This window comes from Heteronotia binoei, chromosome 8 (genome assembly GCF_032191835.1).
Source record: "Heteronotia binoei isolate CCM8104 ecotype False Entrance Well chromosome 8, APGP_CSIRO_Hbin_v1, whole genome shotgun sequence".
Classification (NCBI taxonomy): domain Eukaryota; kingdom Metazoa; phylum Chordata; class Lepidosauria; order Squamata; family Gekkonidae; genus Heteronotia; species Heteronotia binoei.
Genome location: NC_083230.1, coordinates 29654796 through 29673281, shown reverse-complemented (window position 1 = coordinate 29673281; position 18486 = coordinate 29654796). Strand labels below are relative to the sequence as shown.

At 43.3% G+C, this 18486-nt stretch overlaps 1 protein-coding gene across 2 annotated transcripts in view; it reads right to left on the bottom strand.

The window, feature by feature from the left end:
• CTTNBP2 (cortactin binding protein 2) overlaps positions 1–18486 on the bottom strand; it is a 172691-nt gene that overhangs the window by 27895 nt on the left and 126310 nt on the right. For both annotated transcript variants that reach the window (XM_060244847.1, XM_060244848.1), the window contains 5 exons: positions 14943–15029; positions 14755–14854; positions 10379–10531; positions 7861–8048; positions 2426–2604 (listed from right to left, as the gene is read on the bottom strand). In XM_060244847.1, the coding sequence (XP_060100830.1) occupies positions 2426–2604; positions 7861–8048; positions 10379–10531; positions 14755–14854; positions 14943–15029 (707 nt within the window). The remainder of the gene's footprint in view (positions 1–2425; positions 2605–7860; positions 8049–10378; positions 10532–14754; positions 14855–14942; positions 15030–18486) is intronic.

The following is an 18486-nucleotide window of genomic DNA, read 5'->3' as shown; positions in this document are numbered from 1 at the left end:
TTTGAGGAAGGTACCCATTCTGTCAGCAGACAAACTGATAGACTGTGACCCACTGCGTGCTACAAAAGACAAATGGGGTCCATCTAGAGTTGCCAGGTCTGACTCAAGAAATAGCTGGGGATTTTGGGGGTGCAGCCAGGAGACTTTGGGGGTGGAATCAGGAGCAAGGTTGTGACAAGCACAATTGAACTTCAAAGGGAGTTCTGGCAATCACATTTAAAGGGACCACACACTTTTTAAATGCCTTCTCTCCATTTGGAATAATGAAGGATAGGGGCACTTTCTTTTGGAGCTCATAGAATTGGACCCCCTGATCCAATCTTTTGAAATTTGGGCAGGGTGTTTTGAGGAGAGGCACCAGATGCTATGCTGAAAATTTGCTGCCTCTACTTCAAAAAACAGCCCCCCACCCAGAGCCCCAGATACCCATGGATCAATTATCCATTATACCCTATGGGAATCGGTCTCCATAGGGTATAATGGAGTGCCCAGCAGACATCCCCCCCACCTTTTCTGATAACCCTGAAGCAGGGGGAGGGCCTCCAAACTGAGGGAATTCCCTGTCCCCCAACTGGGGGTTGGTGATCCTAGGCCCATCTCATTTGCATGGCAAGATCCGGTGTCACTGAATTACTGTGCACGAGGTTCTACAAAGACTCTGAGCAAATGCCAAGAGACAGGAGCTCTGCCCATTTTGGAATCTGGTCACCTTTTGTGTGACTGTCCTTAAATGGTACTTTTAATGTGTTTTAAAATAAAACAGATGGAGGGCATATTTAACCAAAGACCCCTTATTTTGCTTCCAAGATTCTAGCTTATAAAATATGATTGACGCAGACATCTGAAAAGAACATAAGAACATAAGAGAAGCCATGTTAGATCAGGCCAATGGCCCATCCAGTCCAACATTCTGTGTCACACAGCAGCCAAATACACACACACACACACACACACACTGTGGCTAATAGCCACTGATGGACCTCTAAAGAAGCCAATACATAAGAACGCTGAGGTATTAGGAGTAAGAAACTAGAAATAGGAGAAAGGAAATGGGTGGGAGGACTGTAAAAAGAAATAACACATTTTTTGAAAGCAGCACCCCCAAATTTCAAATATTTTAGTTCTTTTGCCCTTTCTGTGTAGATATACAACTCCCCGATATAGGCCAAACAGTTCCCTCTTTGAGAAACAAAGCACTGTTGTTCAATATCAACACTGGCATTTTCCAAGACAGACGTGTGCTTTGCAATTTTACTGCTTGTTTATTTTTAGTCTGCTCGCTCTTGTTTTATTTATTAGGCAAATAAATATTTAAAACATGCCTACTCATTCAGTGCAGAGATCTAAGACCATATTAAAATATTCCTCTATTTAAATTATTATTAATTTGCGTAGAGTGTTGAGACAAACACAACATCCTTTCTCATCTTCACAGTACGTCTCGCAAAGGCAGATTAATCCTTCTTCCCATTTACTGGCTGAGAGCTGGACTGAGGGCAGGAATCTGTTGAAAACTGCCCAGTGAGCTAAGCTGATATTTCAACATTCAGTCATATGCGGATCATATGCTGACCACACGGTGTGTTAAAAGTAGTGGTAGTTATGGATAAGGGTAAACACATACACAGGTCACGGAAGCTGTGCTTCTGGTTCATGTGTCATCTACATTTTTACCAGGGGCCATGCATATCAAACTTCTGTTTGCATAAGGTCTAGAAACTTTGTTTTTGAAACAAAACAAAGTGGGGATTAGCAGCATGCTGACCTGTCTGTATAATACCAGACCCTCCACTTGCGCATCATCACGGGATGCAAATAACCATGATAGCCCCACCCTTGGCCTACATAAAAATAAAGTATTTCTGTAGCGTAACTCCAAACCTGACATATTTTAGAGATCTAAAAAGCAGGAGACTACATCTGTACTCAACATTATCACTTCTTCAGTGAATGATTACTGGGAGAGGAAATAAGAGTCCCAGACAGAAGGAGCTCCAAATGCAAGTGAATGAACGTGTGGCACTTACTGTATGAACAGATTCTCCGTTCAGTTGTGTGGAACAGAGAAAGCAACATGCTCTTTGCATTAATTTATGTATTTAACAACAACAAAAAAAGTGTGGCCTTTAGGACAGCAGGGAGGAGAGGATATTTGAGTAAAATAACCCTCTCTTCTCCCTCCACAAGCCCTTAAGATTGGTTGGATAGTACCTTTTAAGAACTAAAGGTTCTTATAGGAACAGAATATACTCCTTCTGCTGACTATTCCTACTGAAATTTGGTACAAAAGATTTAGCAGCTGCAATCAATGGCAATTAATTCAATCTAAAAAAGGATTACTACTATTGGTGGTGAATTAGAGATTGAATCAGTTGAAGGATATTGCTAAACTGCAGAACTGACCAGGATGAAACAGAAGACTTACTTCACCGTGCTGTGGTTGCAACCAGGCACCACTGGACAAGAAAAGAAATGTTTTGGCCCGATAAGTGCTTCAGGTGCCCCCAGGCGTGACAAACACGAGTTCAGCTGGTGCCAGACGCTAAGTATCCACTCTACCATCTTGCACACTGGATCACATGGAGGTGGCATGTTACCTCTGAACTGTGGGAGAGTAAACAGATGGTTAAGTTTTGTGATGATCTCTTGTCTTCTTGAAGAAAAGCAATTTTACAATTATTGCACATGAGAAGCAGATTTCAGTTTTTAAGCAGTCAAATCATCATGATTACTGCTTGGACCTTATAGACTCCCCACCCCTGCACTGATGTCACATGGAAGTGATGTAATCACATCTGTCAGGGCTGCTCCAGTTCTCTTGATCCTCTTCCCCAGCCCACGCTCTTTTCTACAGGATGAGAAGTGAAGGGGCATGCCTGTCAACCCTTCTCCTCCCTGGCCAGCCTTTGAGAATCCCCTTTTATTTCCCTGCTCCACTCCTCATTTAGTCCCCCTCCTGTCTTTCCCCCAAGACCCCCTTCCATTGGCAGATCCCCGCTAAGTTCCAATGCCAGTCTCCCTCTGACCAATCCTCATTTTTCCTCACTGATGGGCCCAACACCTTCACTTCTTGTGAGCCTCTTCATTGGCATGCTGCTTTTGCCGCCACTTCCCATCCCCAACATGATCTAGTGGTTAGGGTGGTCCTCCTGATCTTCACTGCTGCCTGCCAAGCTCCCACCCTTGCCCAGTCTCTCCACCACCATCTTCCTCACTCAGGGGCTGCCTTCTACACTCCCAGTCTTGCTCCTTGCTCCCAGGCTTGGACCTCAGTAAGTGCTCTTCCAGCCAGGCCCTCTGTCTCGACCTCTTGGCTGGTCGCTCTGCAGGGGGGCAATGGGTCCCCCCCCCCCGATATGATGACATCACTTCCAGGTGACATCAGCACACTGAGGATGTTCCTGCCCACTTCCAGAATGCCCCCAAATCCCCCCTGCCAAAAAGGACCTGGGAACTCTATGGGATCAACTTAAAGTGACAGAGAATTTAAAAACTGATGTTTCCAGGCCACAGGAAAAAAATTAACCTGGATATAACCTACATAGCCACATCAGATCCATAGAATCAGAATCCAAATATTGCTTAGAATCCAGAATCTTCATCTAAAAGGTAGTCAGTTCCTAGTTCTTTCCATTAGATAGCCAGCATAGTATAATAGTTCAGAATGCTAAGCTAGGATCTGGGAGACCCAGGTTTGAACCCCTGCTCTGTCACAAAACCTTGCTGGTGATCTTAGGCCAGTCATTCTCTCTTAGTTTTTATCCACCTCACAGGATTATTATGACAATAAAATGGAGAAGTGGAAAATGATATTGTAAGCTGCTTTGGCTTCCCATTGGGGAGAAAAGTATGGCATAAATGTATAAACAGAGGGGGAAAGTCTTAAATCTGGAAACAGTCTTAACTTAAGACCCAATACCAAAAGCTATCTAAGTAGAGCCTCTAAAAACTGAGAATACAGAATGTGGGTCCGACAAGATATTAGTATTTTTATGACAATGAAAGTAAAATGATCTCTACCTATGCCAGGTCTCATACATTTATTAACACAGTTTATCAATGGAGGCTAAAACTTTTACTCCCTAGGCTTTCTGGCAACTGAGAAGATATGGAATAATTGGCCAAGGTCAGTTTTCAGAGGAAAGTCCAGTGCATGCTTCAATTTCCTTGTGGCCAAAATTACCCTTATTTTCAGTGTCAATAACGTTTCTGACCAAAATACCATTCAGTGGTTCTGTAACAATAGCAATAAGAAAATGCTATGTACTGAAATTCCTGCATAGGGATGGTAAGCTGCTGCTTAACTGTACCTTTCAATTTTTGTTGTGCTGGTTTTCTAAACTGCTACCAATTCTTTCTGTGCCTTTACAAGCACTCTATATATCTATATTTATACAATTTGCTCAATAAAAACACTCCTGGAGGACAGAGAACACTTTAGACTGAACAAAAAGGGAGATAAAGCTGGAATATGACAGGAGGCCCAAGCACCAGTGTTCAGGAAAGAGCCAAAAAGGAAATCCTTTTAACAGAGAACTCATGTTCTATCTAATCTCATTATAAGCAGTGCCTTGACACATGCAGCCAGAATTTAGAGACCCTCTGCATGCAGACACTTATATTTTTTAGTACTGTCTTAATGGTTGTGTTGTGCCTCTTGGGTAGAAACTGCTACTGAAAAGAAAATATCCTCACTGAGGCCAGGCATGCCAATGCTTATATAAAATTGACTTACATTTACATTTTGTACCTCAGCAACCCAAATTCTTCATGCACCATACAAATTAAGCAGATTTGCATATATCTGCGTAATTATTCTGTTTCTACTTGTCAGAGGGTAGGGAATAGATGCCATGTAAATTCCTGACCAGTCCTACAGGGCGCCTTTCCGGATTTGAAGATTTTATGAGATATATTGCCCTTATTCTTTCAAGTCTATCTTGAATACTACAATACCAACTTGTGCAGAATTCTGCAGCCAAGTGGCTAAAAGAGGACAAATAACTTTTTAGTTCACTTCTGCAAATAAATAAATAAATCACTGGATGACTTTAAAACACTGGCACATTTTCTTCAATGGAACAGCATTTCTGTTTGTGGAAGAGAGGTAGCAACTTCCACGGATTCGCCTGTTCAGCTGTAGCCACCCACCTTTGCCCCCTATGCTTTTTCTGAGAGTCTGCTGACATCCAGGATTAAGAGGACTGCAGTGGAAGCAAGGAAACTGGAAACTCCTGCTCTACAAGTTCCACAGATGGTTGGATTCAAGCCATTTTCTCTGGGTTCTGTAAACGAAGTTCCCAGTGTGCTCCACGCCCCCCCCCCCCCCATCCTTTAAATAGAAGGCACAAAAGGTCTGATTCAGACTGGTGAATGAGAGAAGTGAGAGAAGCAGGGTGGGGAGAGCAGGTTAAGCTTTCCTCTGAAATGACCCAGTGGCGCTACTATTTGCCTTGCGGGCACAAAGAAATACCCACATCAGTACACCAAGGCAAACAAGAATTCTGTGGGGCTGTCTCAGGTTGGGAACATGGCCCAAGAGGAAGGTTTAAACCCCTCTCCCCTTGCAGTCCTGATCCAAATTGGGGTCTCACGTATTTGCTACATGAAGGGAAAATAAAAATTTCTGGGAATGCCGCCTGTAGAACTCATACACATAGGTTCAGTCTCTCTGTCTTCAACAGAAGGGCAATAGTACCTACTTATTTTACTTCGAACTCTTGTAAAGTCCTATAAATACAAATTCCACTCAGGTTCTGATGACAACCAGCACAGCTTGTATCAGTATCTTAACCCTTCCACTCTCATGCACTCTGAGTTGCAACCTATTGGACTTCTTTCTGTCTCTCCAAACAGTTCTGCAGCAAGGAACTGTCTTTTTATCAGCCTTGCACATCGGGAGAATTTTTTTCAAGTTTCTTCTAAGTTCAATGACTTCAGTGGTCTTCGGTGCAACATTGCTTACGATCCTGTAATGGATCAAGAATGCCCTCCTAGACTAAGTGTGGAAAAGCAAACCAGTTCCATTGCACAGCAGTGATCTATGACCTGCTTCTAGGGGGAAAAGATGATGAGCCATCTCTCACAAATGATGCATCAGGTTTTGGGACTCCATGCTGTTGAAACCTACAGTTCGGGGCGGGGAGGACCCTAACTGAAGTACAGAAGGTTTTTGAGTTACAGTCTGGAGCCAGGCTCTCAACCTGTAGTTTTGCCATTTATCTGTACAGGTAAGAGATAGAAACTAAAATGGATGCTTACTTAAAGACAATGCCTTTGAGCCAACAGACCGTTTGCATGGTTGGAATGATCTTCACTCATGGAGCAAAACTATCTTGTCTTCCACCCTCTCACTACAGTCTCAAATGCCTCCCTCAATCCTGTTCTTAGGGATTCTCTGTCCCCCAAGACCAATCTTTTTGGGGACATTTTGAGTTGCAGCCAGGCCCATAGCCCCGAAGGACCTGTGAGGGCCCTGACTTCCTTTTGAGGTGCCCCTACTCAGGGCCCTGACCTTCCCTTACTCCTCCCTGCCACCCTCGCCACCACTTGAGGGACCACAGGGGTGAAAAATTGGGCCAGAAGAGTGCCCAGGAGCAGCTGCTGCTCCTCCAGTGCCATTGAAAGGCCCACCAATCAGCTGATCAGCTGGCCCTTTAAATCATGCGGAAGGCCGGCAGCTGCTCCTCCCAGCTTCTGCACATTTTAAACAGCCCTCCCCCCCTCCCGCTGCTGTTGCTGCCTCCTCTTCTTGAGGGGCTGCAGAGGCAAAAGCTAAGAGGGTGGGGGCCTCCCCCTCCATCCTGGGTGGTTTAAATCATGTGGGAGGGCACCCAGGAGAGCCAGTTTGGTGTAGTGGTTAAGTGTGTGGACTCTTACCTGGGAGAACCGGGTTTGATTCCCCACTCCTCCACTTGCACCTGCTAGCATGGCCTTGGGTCAGCCATAGCTCTGGCAGAGGTTGTCCTTGAAAGGGCAGCTGCTGTGAAAGCCCTCTCAGCCCCACCCACCTCATAGGGTGTCTGTTGTGGGGGAGGAAGGTAAAGGAGATTGGAAGCCGCTCTGAGACTCTTTGGAGTGGAGGGCGGGATATAAATCCAATATTTTCTTCTTCTTCCTGCACCACAGAAAGGCCCTGTTGGTACCTGCTCCTGGCTGCTCACTAGCAGCTTTGCAATCAGGAGATCCACAGAGGATGGTGTGCCATGAATGCTGGTTCCTAGAAAGTCCCATGAAGTCCTTTCTTTATTTGTTTTATTTATGTTAGCTGATTTATATTCTGCCCTCCCACACTAAGGGGGGGCGGGTGGTCAGGGTGTGTGTGTGTGTTTGTGCATATATATATATACACACACACACATAATTAGTGAAAACATAAATATATTAACCATTAAAATAAGAGTTAAAACAGACAGCCATCAGCTAGGGATTTGCAAGATACAGTTCTTACAAAAAGGAGATAAAATCTGCAAGTTGGAGTACCCTAGAGGGTAGGTGGGATGCTAGAATAACCAGTATGCAAAGGAAATGGCAGGCAAGTTGTTTAGGGGAATAAAGGACTTCCTAGAGATGCATTACAGAAAGGGAAATGAGAGATGTGCCAGTGATTCCAGGTCCAAATCATTTTTCTCCTCCGCCCCCCGTCAGCATTCACACGCCAGTCACAGAAACAAAAAAGCAAAGTTGCAGCTGCACTTCACAATGACCTACTTCCTTTGTCCTTTCAAACAGAAGAGCTAGCATTCTCCAAATCCTCTTATTCATTTTCCTACCCTGCAAATAATGCTGAACATCCCTTGTGGTAAAAGTTTATTATTATTATTACACAGTATATTCAGATTCAAGCATGTATGTCCCTACCTTGCTTAAAACTTTCCTCCGCAAGAACCTTTGGAGGAGGCCATGGATTGGCTCTCCATCGCATCGGAGCTGGACCCACAGGAAATGTTGCTGGACTATCAGGTCAGAGCCTTGAAGCCGAGATTTTGCTATGGTCCCCATAAGAAAGCAGTTCTCATGGAAGTAATATGCATCAGACACTCCATTGGCTAGTTTTAAAAAAGAGAACATTTTAAACAGTATATATTGGGGTTGGCAGCCTATGACTCTAGAGCCAAATGTGGCTCAGAACAGAACATTATATTATTCAAAAGAGAAAAAAGTGAGAGAAAGAGAGAGATAGGAATGCATCTGACATAAAAAATCATAAGATTGAGAAACCTGTAGAACAGGGGTGTCAAACTCATTTGTTATGAGAGCCAAATCTGACATAAAAGAGATGTTGTTGGACCAGGCCATGTTTGGTTGGGCCGAGCCACATCGGGCTGGGTCATGTGTGTACCTATTTAAGATTAAGTAGCAGAGATATAAATTTGATAAAGAACGCAGACAAACACAAATATATATTCTTTAAACTTAAAACATGCTTAAAATGATAGTATTCATTGGTCTTAAAGGTGCTTTGTATTTCTCCCATGGGATCCAAGGAACTGGGCAAAGGAAGCTCTGATTCTTTCCTTCCTTCTCCAGGGACTGGGGGGCGGGGGGGGGGAAGCCTCAGTCAATAGAAGGGAGAGAGGCTTGACTCAGTAGCTCTGCTGTGCAATTGAGACAGCCAGGGAAAGCAAGCTATTCCTGACCCCTTCCTCCCCAAGGGAGGAGCCTCAGCCAATGGAGAAAACACAGGTTTTGCTCTGTAGCTCCTGTGCAATTGATCAAGTCTACCTTGCAAAGCAAGCTGTGATGCAGAAGGAAGCAAGAGAGAGGGAGAAGGAAGCAGATGACAGCCAGTTGTTCAGGGCCCGATTCGGCCCCAAACTGCATGTTCGACACCCCTGCATAGAAGAACACTTTAACCTCCCAGAACATTGAATGGGTGATCTCAAAGTAGCTGTTTTATTGCAAAAAAATCTCAGGAATGGAATGGAAAGGGAAATTGCCAAATTACAAGATATTACAAACTTGGAACAAACACCCATCCAAGACTTAACAGGGATATCAGTTTCTTATCTCATTACATATACTAAACTCATTCTCATCAAGAAGGACTATACATCCTCTGTAAGGACTATACATTCTTTGTATTTTTATGTATTCCTCTCTCTCTCTCTCTCTTATACATCTTCTGTAAGGACTATACATCCTATGTATTTTTATGCATTCCTATCGCTCTCTCTTTCTATATTTTTTTCTCTTTTGAATAATATAATGGAATACTGTTTATAATAGAATGCAATATATAGATATAAACAGGGCTTTTCTGAGCAGGAACACAAAAGAATGCAGTTCCAGCTGGCTTGGCAACAGGGTGTGTGGCTGAATATGCACATTAGTTCCTGCTGGGCTTTTCCTACAAAACGTCCTGTGCAAAACAATGGTGATGTCAGGGGGTGTGGCCTAATATGCAAATGAGCTCCTGCTGGGCTTTTTCTACAAAAAAAGCCCTGGGTATAAAACATTTCCAGACACAACACTTCTAAGAACAACATATTGGTTTAGTATTTAGAACAACATATGGCAATTGTTACCTTTACACTTGAGGGGAGGCAGATGGCCATCACAACGTTAACTCTCCCACAATTAGAAGAGATTCTCTTACACCCTTATCTCCTATTTTGACATATTTATTGCTTCAGATGTTATTTCCCCTTAATTGGATCCATATAGCTGTTGACCCTGTGCACTTGGCTTGTTGTCCCTGTTTTGTCTCCAAATGTGGACATCATGTTATAAGCTAATTTCTTTTTTTTCTCGACCCTGTCTATAAGTTTGAATGCTTTTCTCCCATTTCATTGTATCTGAAGAAGTGTGTGTATATATACACAAAAGCTTATACCTTGAATCAAACTTTGTTGGTCTTAAAGGTGCCACTGGACTCTTGCTTTATTCTGTTCCTTCAGACCAACATGTCTACTTACCTGGATCAGTACGCAAAGGAAATGGCAGGCAAGTTTTAAGGGGAATAAAGGTCTTCTTAGAGATGCATTACAGAAAGGGAAATGGTAGATGTGCCAGTGATTCCAGGTGCAAACCATGTGCAGATTTGCACTGGAGTGCTAAAACATTTGCAGAGGGTACGCTTGTATAATTTTTTTATTACTTATCATGAGATCTCATGTTGTACAATACTTCCTCATAAAGGACTCATAACCAGTTGAGGTGGCACGTATTATCATTTTCAGTATGCAAACAGACTTTCTTATACTGTCTCTTTATTGATTTCTTGCTCTGAATTGCTCTGGCTGTAATCATGAAAGGCTGCTGACCCCTGGCATGATACGTGTTCAAACAGAATGCAAAAAGAAGAAAATCCAATTCAAACTTAATTTGCCATGCAACTATCTCAGCAAATACAGTAGGATTTTAAAATGTTTTGTACCTTTCTTGAAATTACAGGGGTTATCAGCACCACGATTTTCAAGAGGCTGCAGAAACTCCCCCAGTAATTCTGACAATGAAGCCTTTTCCAAATTCTCCAAAATTACGATGATTCTCTTGCTCACAGAAGGCTGTTTCACTGGGATCAGGCAAGCTGGAAGTACAAAGAACTCATGGTGGTTGGCAGATGAAAAATCTCTTTCTCTTTATACAGAAGGTATTTTATACAAGTATATATTAAAGAATGCAGGCACTTCTATGTTGACATTTTCTTTTAGGGTTTTTTTTTTTGGGGGGGGGGTGAATTCCCAAAGGCTGATGGCTGGTATAGATGAAATGCCAGGCAATCTCTGAACCACAGTTAAGCAGGAAAAGAGATGGATCAGATGGATGACCAGTGTATCAATTACTGCAATAATAGACTACTGAAAATGGAAGGCAGATGCAGGAAATATTATAGTTTTAAAGCCAGAACACTGATCTAAAAATATGAGTAAAACCCTGCTTCAACACAGCGTACGACACAACAGGGGACCAATTAATTCCATGTACCAGACCACAGTCTGTAAATGGAGCTGCTGAATAAAAATCTGGGTTTCCGGGAGTACTATGAAAAAGAGAAAACTTGAAAGGGGATTAGATAAGCATATGGAGCAGAGGTCCATCAATGGTTACTAACCACGGTATATTGTTGGAACTCTCTGTCAGGGGCAGTGATGCTCTGTATTCTTGGTGCTTGGGGGGGGGCACAGTGGGAGGGCTTCTAGCCTCACTGGTGGCCCTCCTGATGGCACTTGGGGTTTTTTTGGTCACTGCGTGACACAGTGTTGGACTGGATGGGCCACTGGCCTGGTCCAACATGGTTTCTCTTATGTTCTTATGAGAGAAAGACTTGAGAGAGAGAGAAACTGTGATCCAATAAGACTGGATGATGCTTCCCCCCCCTGCCCCTCCCCCTGCTCCACAGAGTTGAAGAAGATATATAAGTATCGCCATCCTCGGTGTACTGTTCCATTGATTCTGACAGAGTTCTTGTGTTGTTTGTAAAAACCTGTTCGACCACAGGCAACAGTGGGACAAGAGGGGTTGTGCAAAAAGAAACTTCTTTCAGCTCTCCTGCTACACACCTGTTAAATCCTCAAATCCTGTCAGAACTCTCCTCATTGTATTCCCCCTCCCCCAATCTATTAGATCATGATGGTTCAAATACAGCCCTTTTTGAAGCAGCCTTCTGGAGGTTTGGACATAGGGATGGGCATACAATGTGAAAATGGTGATTCATTTCATTTCATGGTTCATTGGGTTGCCTGAATCATTGGTTTGGTTCATGTGTTTTTCAATTTCCTGAACAATTCATGGTTCATTGGTTTATTCAGTAAGCTAGAGACTGTAAACTTGCAGCAAACTCTCTCTACCTACTCTCCAAGTTTGGTGGCCAAGCTACCAAAGCAGGTGCCCCAGTAAACTGCTCACCTAGGAGTATGTCAAAAGGGGGAAAGAAAGGGAAATTGCTCTGCAGCTTCTGGTTGTTTTCACCCCCAGGAAGCTTGGAAACTAACTAGAAGTGGCAGCTTGACTCTCCCCATTCCCCTGTGCTTCTGTTCAGTTTTCAGTAAAACTAACTAGAAGATGCAAGGGGCCAGGGAGAGCAGAGCTGCAGTATCTAGTCAGTTTCACTGAAAACTGACCAGAAGTGCAGGAGGGCAGGAAGAGCAAAGCTGCAGCTTCTAGTGAGTTTCACTGGGAACAGAACAGAAGCACAGGGGCTGGGGAATCATGCTGGCACCAGGTTGTCTGGAAAAATGAAGCAAACAGAAACCAAACAACATGGTAAGAAAAAAGGCCAGTTTGTGTTCATGTTTGGGTGCGGTGGGATCAGATGAACCAGTTCAGAACAAACCATGAATCAGCCATTTTTAGCACAAATCATGATTCGTGATTCGGTTCATGCCCATCCCTATTAGGACACCTCTTGATCTGGCCCAGTTTCAGACATATTGCTTAGGCTTGTTATCTAAAAGGGTATTTGATGGAGGCTGATTTTGTTTTTTCATTTGAATGTGATGAATTGGATCCAACCAGCATTTCTGCTGATGCAAAAGCAAGGAGAGAATCCTGCTTGACCACCGAAAAGGCTGTGCTGGGGACCTGCATGAACAAAAATACACAGCTATATGGAATGAAGATTGTAGTAAGGAAGAAAGAAAGACAGAGTGAAAAAGCTAGCTGGATCCAACCCAATGTTTTGAGGAATTGTACACTAGGCAGGTTGCTGTTTGTAAACAGAGTTACCGACTCAGGGTTTGGAAATACCTGCAGATTTGATGGTACATCCAGGGAGGGTGGGGTTTAGAGAGGGGAGAGCCCTCAGTAGGGTATAAAGCCTTCCAAAGCAGTCATTTTCTCCAGGAGAAGTGGAATAATAAAGGCATTAAATAAATTAATAATGAATAAATAAGTAATCTACGTCGTCTGGAGATCAGCTGTAATTTTGGGAGATCTTTAGTCTTCACCTGGAGGTCAGCAACCACATATGTGAATGAATTTATCGTTACATTTAAATTGTTTTCTGCAGTGCTTGGGTGGTGGGAAAGGCAAGCTATCATAAATGTAGTTCCAAACCAGGCCACAGAGCATGGATGAGGAGATCTGCAAAATGGAGCTAAAGACAGAAGTGGGGGAGGAAAGCTCTATAAATCTGAAGGAAGACGGTGGACTTGGACCCTAAAGCAACAGTGGAAAGTGTTCTAGCTCCTTCTCCTGGTTAAGTAGTGACCACTGGAGATTTACTACCCATGTCACTCATCTTGGTTATGGTGGCCACTAAGCAATTAGGCCTGCCCTGACTCCACTGAAGACCACAGCACAACTTAGCACTGGCTATCATGTGCAACTCAGCCAGACTTTTCTCATTGGGAGGCTGTCAGGGGGAGGAAAGATGGGGAAGCTGAAGACAGTGGGGCAGATAAAGGTAGGTTGGTTGGTGGGTGGGAAGGGCAGAAGGAAAAGGTAAGAGGCTATGGGGGTGCCAGGGAAGGGAAAGAGGAAGTAGTGGTGAAGGGGGATACAGGCAAAATGAGATGCCCCCTTCAAGCCTTTCAGGCTCCTCCCTTGTAAATATATGAACAAACAAACAAAAAAATTGTCGGCCTCCAGGCGAAGCTATTTCTTGCGATGCATTCAATAGCACGGATGCGCACATTTGGAACAACCTCTGTTATCGATCAGCTTCATGATTAAAACTGAAATACCGATCTTAGAATCTGCATGACTTTCATGAATAGCTTTACAGTTTGTCCGACGCAGCTCAGAATGTCAGAGCAGTGCAGACAGAACCAGCAGAGAGAGACGTGGTGGGGTCAACTAATGCCTCAGTTGTGTCATCATCATTTATTATTTATACTGTGACTATCATTATATGAGGCGCCAGTACAGAATGTCCATAAATCTCTTGGTGGTAAGAGTTCTAGAGTGATCAGTGATTATATGTGGTAAGCACTCAGAGCAAACGTCTTGTATAAAACAGACCAGGGCAGAGTGTGGTGTCTTGGTCAAGTGTGGGCTCTTGGTCAAGAATGTAAGGTTTGGTTTGGGAAATTAACTTAAGCAAATCATACTCATCCTGAATAACAATCATATGGTTTGGTTTTATATAATACTCTTAATTTGATTAATCTTGTTTAATAACATGGGACTTTTCAATGGATATCATTTTAATTTCCACACTTATGCTTTTTTACTCTTTTTGTCAGAATGATATAAAAGACATACACACTTGTGTGTTATTGAGTTCAAGAATCACACATCTCTGGGCCAAACTAGACCAGATTTTGGAAATCCTTCCTCAGTTCTCGTCTCCCTTTATAGTTCTAAAAGAAGCTGCCAAGGGAAGGGAGGAGGATAGGGCTGGTTAAAATAATTCCTCCTCTCCTTCCTCTCTTGTATATTTCCCTAAAAAGTCATCCCACTGAGACTATTCACCCCCTGAAGAAGACTTACAGATAACTATAAGCTTTTTTTTAGCAAAACAAAAAGCAGTTTCAACAGGGCGATTTGCACTGGGAAGATGACACCGAGACTGGGGGGCAGAGAAGGGTCCCCCCATGGCCTTTAACACACAGGTCTCCCACAATTCCCTCCCTCCAGCAGCTTCTGTTAGAAGACATTTGAAGAGACAGGGAATCTGACTGTAGCTCTCCAATTTCTCATCCGGCACGACTCTTTGTCTCTGGGGTTTCTTTCATATTCTATTAGAATATGTCCTAGACTACACCAAGTGAATTAGTGGGTTTCCTTTATAAACAATGTAAAACTGATTTATGATTATTCCCACCCACCCCACAAACATTCTGCCCCATTTTATTGAAATAACCTTACCACTACTGATGAACAATTCTGCAAGTTGCTCCTTGGAGAAATCAGCATCTATCTTCACTCTGACTATTTCACAGCTGAATCCTGAAGCCAGTTCCTTGTGCTGTGATTTAAGAAGTCCACAAACATAATGAAATGATAATCATACGCTCTCTCTCTTTTTCAAACCTTGTATAGTTTTATCTTCTTACCTTCATGCAGAGTGCCAACTGGTAGGCTATATAATCCTGCAAGCTTCCTTCTGGACCATGGAAGATAACATTACGGTACTGTTCCACCTACAGATAAAACACAGCAGTATTTATATGCACTTTCTATAGGCCTCCTTTAAAATAACTAAAGCATATGCATATCATTTTGTGAACATTAACTAAGATCATTTTAATCCATGGAGTCATGCTTGCAAATATGGTTGGCACACAATCACCACCGTTATTATTATTATTTATTTAATTTATATCCCGCCCTCCCTGCCAAAGGCAGGCTCAGGGCGGCTCACAGGTTAGGGTCACACAATCAAATTAGCGTGACCAACAGGGTAGAACAACAATTAAAAACATAAAACCAATTACAAAAACATCTACATGTGCTACTTTCATAATTTCAGACAGCGATTAAATTCTAATGGTGGCAAGTAGCTAAGTTAGCTGTTCTAAGAGGTCCCGGGATCACCATAGCATGGTGAGGAAGAACGCTGGTAGTGTTTTATGGGCCAATCCCGTTGCTGTAGGTGTTGCCATCATTAAAATGCATGGCGGAAGAGTGCTGCTTCGCAAGCCCTGCGGAACTGTGGAAGCTCTCTCAGGGCCCTGACCTCCTCTGGCAACTCATTCCACCAGCTAGGGGCAGCAACGGAAAAGGCCCTGGCTCTCGTTGATTTGAGCCTCACTTCTCTGATGCTGGGAACTGTCAACAGGTTTTGAGACCCAGACCGAAGTGCTCGCTGGGGCATATGCAGGGAAAGGCGGTCCCTAAGGTATGCAGGACCCTGGCCATATAGGGTTTTAAAGGTAACGGCCAGCACCTTTAAGCGAATCCAGTACGCTATTGGTAGCTAGTGCTACTGGAAGGCAAGGCAAGGAAAACTGCTAGTAGTTTTTAAAATGTAAAGCTAGTCCAAGCAAAGACTAGTTATTATCTTTCCCAACTGTTAGTCAAATGTCACAGAATCAAAAGCCAGGATCCAAAGAGCTAATTCAGAGGCCTCTAATGGCTTTGGTATCCCACAGGAATTTTGACCTTAGGAGTAATTTGACATATGCTAATGCTGCTTGGAAACATAAGCTCAAAGCCCTCCTTTGCACATGGAAATGGTTGTACAGTTCTTTACAGTTTTTTTAAAAAAATTCTGGTTTGGATCCTATGTTCCACAGGTGCTTCTGAGTGGCCACAGTGAAGATTGCTGTCCTCTTGCTCTAGGCATTTGGCTTGTGCAAGACTACTGTTTTCCAAGGATCCTTGAACTGCTGAATCTGAGAGGAATGTGCTCCGCACTGCAGATCAACCTCTGCAAGGGCCAGAGAGAAGCATCCACAGAACGAAGGATCCAACCCAATATCTGCACATAATGCACAAGAGCATTCTCAGCTATTCCACAATTCCAGAACTGCTGTTGCTGCCAACAGTTGAAATTCAGGGCTCATACCACAGTTTCCTAGCAACATAAACTACCTGCCGAGGCTTCTGAAGATAGCTTTACAAACTGAATTCCAAGAGGACGGAATAGTCATGTACTTTAAATGTTAACTTGCTGCCTCTAAAAGCCTTGTGTTTTCAGACAGTTTTTACAGGGCAGGCCTAACAAGAGATATTTGCCACAATAACTAGAAGTTTCATATTCAGAGACAGAATGTCAATGAGTATCATGAAGAGGAAAAACGGGTGGGGTAAGCTAATCTTATGCTTGTGGGGTTCCTTGAAGTATTCATTTGGCCAGTTTGGAAACAGGATGCTGAGTTATGGGCAACTCCATCGAGGTTCTGTATTCTGATCAAAATTATGGTAATTTTGAGTGCACCCTAATCTGGGTGCTCCAGGCTAGTATATCAGATCTTGGAAGCTCAGCAGGTCAGCCCTGTTTAATATTTGGGTGGGAAACCACAACAGAAGTTCAGGGTTGCTACACAGAGGCAGGCAATGGAACACCACCTTTAATTGTCTCCTGCCATGCAAATCCTTTGGGGTTGTCGTAAGTGGTTTGTGATTTGATGGCACTTTCCACCACCAATTTTGCATGCGTGGAGAAAGTCAGCAATATATTAAGAGTTAAAAGAGTTGCATTCTTTAAAGCCAAAGGTCCAGGAGACAAATATGCTGTTTTAGAGTTTTATAGCCCTCTCATGGATTGCTGCCTTGACATGGCTTGCGGGGTTCAGTGAGGCTGTGGGCTATGCCATGCAAGGCCACCCAAGATGGACAGGCCACAGCTGAGAACCCAGGCAAAATGTGAACCACTGGAGAAGGAAATGGCAAACCACTCCAGTATCCTTGCCAAGAAAACCCCATGGACAGTAACAAAAGGCGAAAAGATACGGCGCTGGAAGATGAGCCCCTCAGGGCAGAAGGTGCCCAATATGCTACTGGGGAAAAGCAGAGGGCAAGTCCAAGTAACCACAGAAAGAGTGAAGTGGCTGGGCCAAAGCTGAAAGGACGCTCAGTTGTGGATGTGTCTGATGGTGAAAGAACAGTCCGATGCTGCAAAGAACATTACTGCACTGGAACGTGGAATGTAAGATCTATGAATCAAGGTAAGCTGGATGTAGTCAAACAAGAGATGGCAAGTCTGAACATTGACATCTTGGGAATCAGTGAACTAAAACTGATGGGAATGGGTGAATTTAACTCAGAGGATCACTACATCTATTATTGTGGGCAAGAGTCCAATAGAAAAAAATGGTGTGGCCTTTATAGTTAACAAGAGAGTAAGGAAGGCAGTAATGGGATACAATCTCAAAAATGACAGAACAGTCACGGTCCGTATCCATTCAATATCACGGTAATCCAAATCTATGCCCCAACCACTGATGCAGAAGAGGATGAAGTGGACCAGTTCTATGAAGATCTACAACACCTTCTAGAATTAACACCAAAAAAAGATGTCCTCCTCCATGACAGTGAAATCGCTGACCTTGAGCCAGACATCCTGGAGAGTTAAGTCAAATGGGCCTTAGAAAGCATTATTAACAACAAAGTGAGCAGAGATGACAGTATCCCAGTTGAACTATTCAAAGTCCTAAAAAGATGATGCTGTTAAGGTGATGCACACATTATGTCAACAAATTTGGAAAATGCAACAGTGGCCACAGGATTGGAAAAGGTCAGTTTATATTCCAATCCCAAAGAAGGGTGATGCCAAGAATGATCAAGCTATCGCACCATTGCACTCATTTCACATGCAGCAAGGTCATGTTAAAGATCCTACAAGCTAGGCTTCAGCAGTATGTAGATCGGGAACTGCCAGAAGTTCAAGCTGGGTTTTGAAGAGGTAAAGGAACTAGAGATCAAATTGCCAACATTCGCTGGATTATGCAGAAAGCATAGGAGTATCAGAAAAACGTCTATTTCTGTTTCATTGACTATGCTAAAGCCTTTGATAGTGTGGATCACAACAAACTGTGGCAAGTCCTTAAAGAGATGGGAGTACCAGACCACCTCACATGTCTCCTGAGAAACCTGTATAAGGGTCAAGAAGCAATGGTCAGAACGGGATATGGAACAACTGATTGGTTTAGAATA